The 8,860-nt window shown below is 38.4% G+C and overlaps 1 protein-coding gene across 1 annotated transcript in view; it reads left to right on the top strand.

Annotated features, from left to right (window-relative positions):
* Positions 1 to 3,223: 3,223 nt before the first annotated feature.
* Positions 3,224 to 8,860, top strand: part of DBF4B (DBF4 homolog B (S. cerevisiae)) — a 31,457-nt gene continuing 25,820 nt past the window's right edge. Inside the window, exon 1 of the mRNA XM_006897882.1 lies at positions 3,224 to 3,257. Within this exon, the coding sequence (XP_006897944.1) occupies positions 3,224 to 3,257 (34 nt within the window). The remainder of the gene's footprint in view (positions 3,258 to 8,860) is intronic.

The raw sequence follows: 8,860 nt of genomic DNA, 5'->3' as shown, positions 1-8,860 counted from the left end.
GATTTAATACATTTGTAATTAAATTAATGTGCTTCCATTTTCTTTTTGTTTTATTAATTTTAGTGAAAGTTTACAGAGACTTAGGGTTTCCGTTCATTCATTGTTGCACTTTTCTCTCTGCCCACTTCCTCCCCCTGAAATAACTCTTCTTTTTGAAAAGTAAAAGAAAAACTTTCATTGTTATGCAATCTCTGCCCCCAAGTCCACTCCACTGTGCAGCCTTCATTCTGGACTCCTGTAATGACAATAATACCCAATCATATATCCCTTTAAACAGTTCTTTCTTTCATCTATTTCAATGCAGTATACATCATTCCTCCCCTCTTTCTCTGTCTTCCCTCAAGCCCAATGTCAGTCTCGTTTTACAACAGTGGCCCTATGCAATATTTGTCCTTTTGTGATTGAGATATTTCACTCAGCACAATGTCCTCCAGGGTCATCCATTTTGCATAATATTTCATGAGTTCCTTGTTTTTCAATGCTGCATAGTATTCCATTGTGTGACTATACCAGAGCTTCTCTATCCATTCGTTTGTTGATGGGCACTTCGGTTGTTTCTAGCTCTTTGCTATTGTGAACAAAGCTACAGTAAGCATGGGTGTGCATATATCTGCTTGGGTAGTGGTTATGCTTTCTTTAGGGTAAATTTCCAGTAGTGGAATTTCTGGGTCAAATGGTATTTCTGTTTGCAACTTTTTGAGAAAGCGTCATACAGCCTTCCATAGTTGTTGCACCATTTTACACTTCCACCAACAGTGAATAAGGGTTCCAGTTTCTCCACAACCTTGCCAGCATTTGATGTTTGTGTTTCCATTTGCTTAATAGTTGTATAATATTTCACTGTATAAATTATATCATAATTTATTTAACCCAGCACCCACTGGTTGATATTTAATTGCTGCTGGTCTTTTGCTATTACTACGATGCTCTGCAGATGACTTTATTGTGTAAGTCGCGTCACTTATGTGTGTTTATGTTTATAGAGTAATTTCTAGAAATAGGTTGCTGAGTGGGAGAATATGTGCATTTCTAATTTTTGCTAGATAAGGCAATTTAGCGTTCTTTAGCAAAGTTGATCATTTCCAATCTGTTCCAAGTGAAAAAATGGTACTTCAGTGTAGAGCTAATTTGCATTTATCTTATTTTAAATGAGGCTGAGCATATTTTAATGTTTGAAAGTGCTTCACATTTTCTTTTCTGTGATGTTCCTTTCCCATTTTCAGTTCCACGGTTGATCCTTTTTTGTAGACTTTTGTAAAATATGCTGAGTAATCACTTACTCGTCTGTACAGTGTGTTTTTAAATTCTAAGATCTGTCCTTAAGCACTCAAGAAAAATGGTGAGGAAAAAATGGCCACGGTCTTGGGGATGCACCTCTTTCTATCAAATCAGTAAGCCTGGCCATTTTAATGTTTCTTACTACTGTTTCACATTTTTGGCCACACTGTCCAAGATCTTTTTATGGCCCCTTATAGAATGATCAGCAGTGGTGGTTCTTCTGGTCTCATTTATGGTGGTTGAGGTTTATGTGGTCCATTATGACTTTGGACCAATTATTTCCATGTATCTTTTACCTCTTCCCTCCTTTTTTTTCTTCTTTAAAAAAAAATGTAACTTCATGAATTTGCATGTCATCCTTGCACAGAGGCTATGCTAATCTTCGCTGTATGGTTCCAGTTTTAGTATATGTGCTGCCTAAGCAAGTACTTCCCTCCTCTTTTTTTTCAGAGACCAAAAGCTACCACTTAGAAAGCTCCTCACAAGTTTTTAAAACTACGGCCTCTATTGACCATAGTAGAATACAGAACAGCGTCTTTATATTGGACTACAAATATCATCTGCCAAACCTAGGTATGGTCATAGGTATTAGTCCCTCTCATCTGCTCATATCTGTTCATTTTGCTTACTGCTGGAAGATTTCTACATATATACACACATACTTGTATGTATTATATATTTATCCAGACATATTAAAGTATGCAGAGGGCAAAGTTATGCCAGCTCCTTAGCCATATCTAAACGCCTTGAAGAAGTGAGTTACTAGGCTTGTGGGTTTAGGTCCATAGTCTTGGGGACATCAGGTCTATTGGCAAAATATAGTCAGTACTGGGGACTTAAAAACTTTCAACCAACTTGAAGATACTATTGGACTCTTACCATCCCAGCAAAAGCAAAAGAGAGTGAAGAAAGTCAAAGATTCTAGGAAACAATTAGTCCAAAGGACTAATCAACTCCACAGACTTCACTAGCTTGAGGCCACAGAACTAGATAATATAATGTGTTAGTTAAATCTTTTGGGAAACCATAAAAGCTCTATCCTTGTTATGCTTATTTGATTATTCGGATTCATAGGAATTTATTCAGTGAATCATTTCCTCTAATTCCACAGTTGGGGCTATTAAAAAGCAAAGCATAAAAAAAAAAGGCATCTTTAGCCAATAAAAAACTTGGGAAATGAAGCTAAACTACAGAAAAGGAGTTGACTACAATGCGAAAAATAGCGGCTGTGAATTAATATTGTCCTCCCAAGGCTACCATAGGGCAAGTTGCGTAACCGATTTAGGGGCGGAGCGAGCAGGAAATTTAAACTGTACCCGCGGAGAGCGCTGAGGGAAATGATGCTGTTGTTGCCAGGGTTTGCATGGAATTCTAGAGTCTGGGAAAACGCATGGAGCTCGCAAATGTAATACACCGGCCTTGAGGAAGGAGTACGGAAGCCGAAAAGGAGCCAAGACCTTGAAGAAGCAGTCGGGAACGCGTACGGATGCTGGGAAGCGGGGAAAAACGACCCAATGGTCTTGGTTAATGAATGAGATGGTTGAGATGGAAGGGCAGGGGCACCGGAAATGTTGGTAGAAAGTGAAGAGTGTTAGGACCCACCGAAGGGCTTTATTAAATAGAGATGTCCGAAGAGTTGAAGGACAGAGGTGCAAAGGTATTGAGAGGGACTAGAACCTAGGAGGCGCTGGAAGATAAAAGGGAAACAAGAGGTGGCCAAGGGCTCCCAGGAGTTGAGTATGGAAGGATGCGGCGGGACCGAAGGACAGAAACTTGGAAAGAGACGCAGGAGCTGAATCTTGCTGTCCCTGGAAGCCAAACTGGGAATCTTGGGCTCTTGCATGTTTAGGGGGTAGGGCGGGACTGGTGGAGGCGAAGGCCTTGGAGGATGGCTCAGATTTGTCTTCCTTTCTCAGGTGGCACTTTCCTCGAGCCAGCAAGTTCCATGGCTGAGACTAGACTCCGGGTTCCAGACCTGGGTAGGTAACTGGGCAAAACTGGGGATGCGAGAGGAGAGTTGCTACTTCTGCCCTAGAGTCGCTTGGACAGATAGAATGGGAAATTTAGCTGTATTTAGGTTTTTTGATTGCTTAAGAGGTATAGGGCGGACGGCTATTATAGATCCTTTAAAAGTTCGAGTTAGAGGTCACACGAGAGCTTGCAGCCTGATATTATGGACAAAATAGGGAGTTGGAGACCCAGGAAACTTATTTAAAACTCATATTCATGGTTATTTTTACCACGCATACTCGTTTATCGCTAAACACTCCTACCCAGTTTAAGTGCACATTGTCGTCTCTTGGTGCACCCTTTCTTTCTTTTGAGTGTCATCCAGTTTTAGTTGTGATCATTACTGTAATGGGATTTGCTTGGGTTTTTGTAGACGTTAACATCCTTTGTACTGAATTAGTGACATGCTTCCCACATCTTGATACTTTCTCCAAGGTATTTCTGTTTTTGCTGGAGAACTTTCTCTCATATTGTTTTCCAAAAAGAAGTGTGTGATAAATTTTCTGAGGCTTGTGTTCCCAAAAATGTCTGTATTTCACTGCTTTAAAATTTTCCCCACTTTATTTTGTATTGTTTTGCGTACAAAATTCGTATACATTGCATATCATTCATGTACACTGAGTTTCACACATTCCTACATTCACGTTGTGTTCAAACGAAAATAATCACCATTGATTTGTGCCTACTATTACTACCTTTACAGGTCCCAGTTGGATCTAATACCTTCATACACACCCCTCTGCTCACCAAACTCTTGTTATCATAGTTATTTCTTCCCCTCCCTGCCCTCTGTACCTGTTCCCCTCCCCTTTTGAATTTTTATGCACATCGTACCAGTAATATATCCTTCTATTTTTACAAAATCGTCTTATGCAGTATTTGTCCTTATAAGACTGAATTCCTTCACTCAGCATAATGCTCTCTAGACTGTCCCATGATACAATTTTTTTTTTACAAAATCATTGCTCCTTTGTGTTGCATAGTATTCCAGTGCATGAATGTACCATAATTTCTCAATCCATTCCTTTGTTGATGGACATTTGAGCTGTTTCCATTTTCTTCCTATTGTAAATAACATTGCTCTGAACATAGGTGTACAAATGCATTAAAATTCTTGAGTCCTTCCTCCTCCTATTCAGCACAGTGGAAAACCACAGTATTTTATTGTTCTATAAATAGATACTGTTGTAAAACAGTGTTAGTCTTATTCTTGTTCCCTTGTAAGAGATCAGTTATTTTTCTCTTCAGAAAAATTTAGCCTATTTTATTTCTTTTTGAAATTCACTATAATATGACTGTCTGGATTTTAGAGTGTTTTATTTTCACCTTAATTATAATTTTATGGTTGCATAGCTTAAAACATCAAGATCTGTTACAAAACAAAGTACTTACTATTGTGCTCTTCCTTTCATACTTTCTAATTCTCACTCTCTAGGTACAACCCATTACAGCATTTTTTAATTTTATTTTATTATTATTATTATGTGTGTGTGTGTGTGTGTGTGTGTGTGTGTGTGTGTGTGTGTGTGTCTACCGTCAAATAGGATCTGACAAGTACTGGAGGAGATTGCCCCTCCTTTTCCAGCAGAGCATCTGGTGGATTTGAACCGTGTGCCTCTGGGATAATTTTATTATTTTTTTTGTGTGTATACCGTCAAGTTGGATCTGACTGGTACAGAAGGAGATTGCCCCTCCTTCTCCAGCAGAGCATCTAGTGGATTCAAACCGCATACCTCTGGGATTGCTGTGTAGCTTCTTGACACTAGGCCACCAGAGCTCCCTCAGTTACAGCATTTTCAGCTGTCTTCTAGCACTTGCCTTCTTATTTATGCTGTTGTTGTGTACCCTCAATTCAGAACTTCTGGTGGGTTTCCAGAGGCAATTAATCACATGGGGAAAGATCCTATCCTTCTCCTGCAGAGCAGCTGGCGGATTTGAAAAGCTTGCCTTAAGGATTGCAGGGCAGCTGCTTACCATATAGTAAATTGAGAAATGTGCATAATTTTCTGTGTATAAATCATCAATTTATACACTAGCAGAAAAGCAGGCCTTCTTGCAGTACTCAACAGCAGATCTTTCGGGTTTTTTTCTTGGACACATACCTTCTAGGACCAGTTGTCTTTTTCCCCCCATTTGTCTTAATACTTATTAATGCTAATTGGTAAGTATTATTGCTTATTTATTATTAATAATAATTGTTACTAATAATTTATCTTGTGAAAATGCACTCTAGGTCTGTTGCATTGATTTGATCCTAGGATCTCTGTCATTCAGTGACATTTCCTTTGTTTCTTTTCCTGCATTAGATCCCATGTATTCTTCTTTTTTTTTATTATTATTATTTTCTGTGTGTTTGTACTGTCAAATTGGATCTGACTGGTACAGGAGGAGATGGCCCCTCCTCCGGCAGAGCATCTGGTGGATTCAAACCACATATCTCTGGGATTGCAGTGCAGCTTCTTGCCACTAGGCCACCAGAGCTCCCCTCGATCCCATGTATTCTTAATTCTATGTTTCCCTCTTTTCATTTCCTGCTTCACTTTGATATAGTATGGATCCCTGAGAAAAGTGCTTGAGAAAGACTTTTTGGATACCTTATAAATTTGGCAGCTCTTTACCTTACATGTGAGTTGTAGTTTGGCTAGGTAAAGAATTATAAGTTGGAAATTGTTTTCCTTCCATTTTGAAGACATGTTCCTTCTTTTAGCTTCCAATATGCAGTGGCAAAGCCTAACAGCTAACATACTGTTTCTGTTTAGCAATAATAATATTATTATTATTCAGTGATTATGAGTCTATGGTACATGACAACAATAAACGTATATAATGTATATATATACATTATATATGTATATTAAAAATAGTATATTTTTTGGTTTTTTTTATTTTTTTTAAATAGTATATTGTTATTGTCTATAATTTTTTAATTTCCAAAATATCATTGTTCGTCATTATTATTGCCTTTAAAAGTCCTGCTGGTGTAGTGCATAGTATGTTGAAATGGTATTTAAAAGGTTGGTGGTTCAAATCCAGCCTCTCTGAAATGGGCAGGGCAGGCTTTTCTCATAAAGATTTATAGCCTAAGAAATCCAGTGGAGGGTCTCTATGAGTCTGACTTGACTCAACACCAGTGAGCTTGGTTGTAGGTTAATGATTTTATGGTGGTTTAGGCTAAGCTGAGTTGTTGTACAGCTAACCCAAAGGTGTGCTTCTGTAGGAGTTCTAATCCATCAGCTGTTCCCCAGGAAAAAGATGGGCAGTGAGTGTTTTGTACCTTATAAATGCATTAGAGTGATCTCTGAGTCCAAACTGACTCACCAGCAATGAATTAAGGCCACAATTGATGATTATTTATTATTTTTTTTAGATTAAGTATTTTTACCACATCCCCCCTCTCCCCCATTTTAGACATTCTTTCTGGGTTTTATTTTCTTTTTTCTAAAGTACCTAAAGTCTTTTAGTAAAAACTTGTTGATAAGCTGAGGTATTGTTTTTAAAACAATTTTTTTAAATTTGTTTGTTTGTTTGTTTATTATCTTTGTGTGTGTACTGTCAAATCAGATCTGACTGGTACTGGAGGAGATCGAACCTCCTTCTCCAACAGAGCATCTGGTGGATTCGAACCGCACACCTCTGGGATTGCAGTGCAGCTTCCTGCCACTAGGCCACCAGAGCTCCCTTTTAAAAAATATTTTATCTTTATGATTTAGTAATAGTTTGCTTGTAAAATTTTAAGTTGACATTTATCTATTATTACATCTTTTTAGATTTGCATGAAAGTTTGAAGTTCGTATATTACATTGCTTCTGACTTTTTACTTCTATTGAAATGTCTGTGAAAGGGCTGAGTTGTTATAGCTAATACTTGTTCTTTATTTCCCCCTCTAGCTTATTATCATTTTGTTCTTGATGTTTTACATATTCACTTTAATATGTATAGATTTAGTTTTAGTTATCTTTTGAGACTTGATTTCTGATACCAAACATTTAACTTTTTCATCAATTTTAGATACTTTAACTGGAATCATACAGCATATGACTGTTCTCTTTCCCTTAGCATGGCGTATTAGCCACATTATAGCATTAATTCCTCCTTTTTTATTGTTAAATAATCTTCCATTGTATGAATTGTGTGGATATACTGCATATTGTTTAATCATTCATCAATTGATGAATATTTAAGCTTTTCTACTTTTTGCCTATTATGAATTAACAAAGTTGCTATGAACATTTCTCTGCAAATTTTCTCGTGGGTATATACATTTATACATTCTTAGGAAAACGTGATATAAATCTGATGCTTATTGTTGTTGTTGTGTGCTGTCAAGTCGCTTGCTACTCATAGCGACCCTATATACAACAGCCCTAAACCCTGCTCTGTCCTGTGCCAGTTGCACTGTCTCCAACACACCCAACCCGATACGCCAGACACTGAATCATTCCACCTCATAGAGGGCCTTCCCCCCGCTGGGCTGTCCCTCCACCCTCCCAAGCATGATGTCCCTCTCCAAAGACTGGTCCCTCCTTACAACATGTCCAAAGTATGTCAGACAAAGCCTCAGAATCCTTGCCTCCAAGGAGCAACCCAGTTTAACCCTCTCCAGGATGAATCTGTTTGTTTTCTTAGCAGTCTGTGGTACATTCAATACTCTTCTCCAGCACCACAGCTGAAAGGCATCAATTCTCCTTCTATCCTTCATAGTCATTGTCCGACTCTCTGATACATAACAAGTGATTGCAAAGACCATGGCCTGTATTAGGTGCACCTTAGTCTCCAGAGTGACACCATTGCTCTTCAGTACTTACCATGTTTAATTTTTTTTAATTAATTTTAATGAAAGTTTACAGAGACTTAGGGTTTCCATTCATTTATTGTTGCACTTTTCTCCCTGTCCACCCACTCTTCCCCAACTCAATTTACTCTTCTCCTTGAAAAGTAAAACTCTTTTATTGTTATGCAGTCCCTCCCCCCACATCCACTCCACTGTGCAGCCTTCATTCTGGACTTCTGTAATGACAATAATACCCAATCATATATCCCTTTTTAAACAGTTCTCTCCCTCATCTATTTCAATACAGTATATATCATTTAGCCCTTCCTTTTCTGTCTTCCGTCAACCCCAGTGTCAGTCCCATTTTACAACAGTGGCCCTATGCAATATTTGTCCTTTTGTGATTGAGATATCTCACTCAGCATATTGTCCTCCAGGGTCATCCATTTTGCATAATATTTCATGAGTTCCTTGTTTTTCAATGCTGCATAGTATTCCATTGTGTGAATGTACTAGAGCTTCTCTATCCATTCGTTTGTTAATGGGCACTTTGTTTCCAGCTCTTTGCTATTGCGAACAAAGTAGCAATAAACATGGGTGTGCATATATCTGCTTGGGTAGCAGTTATGGTTTCTTTAAGGTAAATTCCTGTTGTTGTTGTTGTTATGTTCCATTGAGTCGCCTATGACTCATAGCGACCCTATGTACAAGAGCCCTAAACTCCGCTCTGTCCTGTGCCAATCGCACTGTCTCTGACACTCCCATCCCAATTATCCCAGTCACTGAATCAATCCACCTCAT

This window comes from Elephantulus edwardii, unplaced genomic scaffold (assembly GCF_000299155.1).
Source record: "Elephantulus edwardii isolate Elephantulus edwardi_28Jun2011 unplaced genomic scaffold, EleEdw1.0 scaffold00216, whole genome shotgun sequence".
NCBI lineage: Eukaryota > Metazoa > Chordata > Mammalia > Macroscelidea > Macroscelididae > Elephantulus > Elephantulus edwardii.
This window is presented reverse-complemented; position numbering and strand designations above follow the sequence as displayed.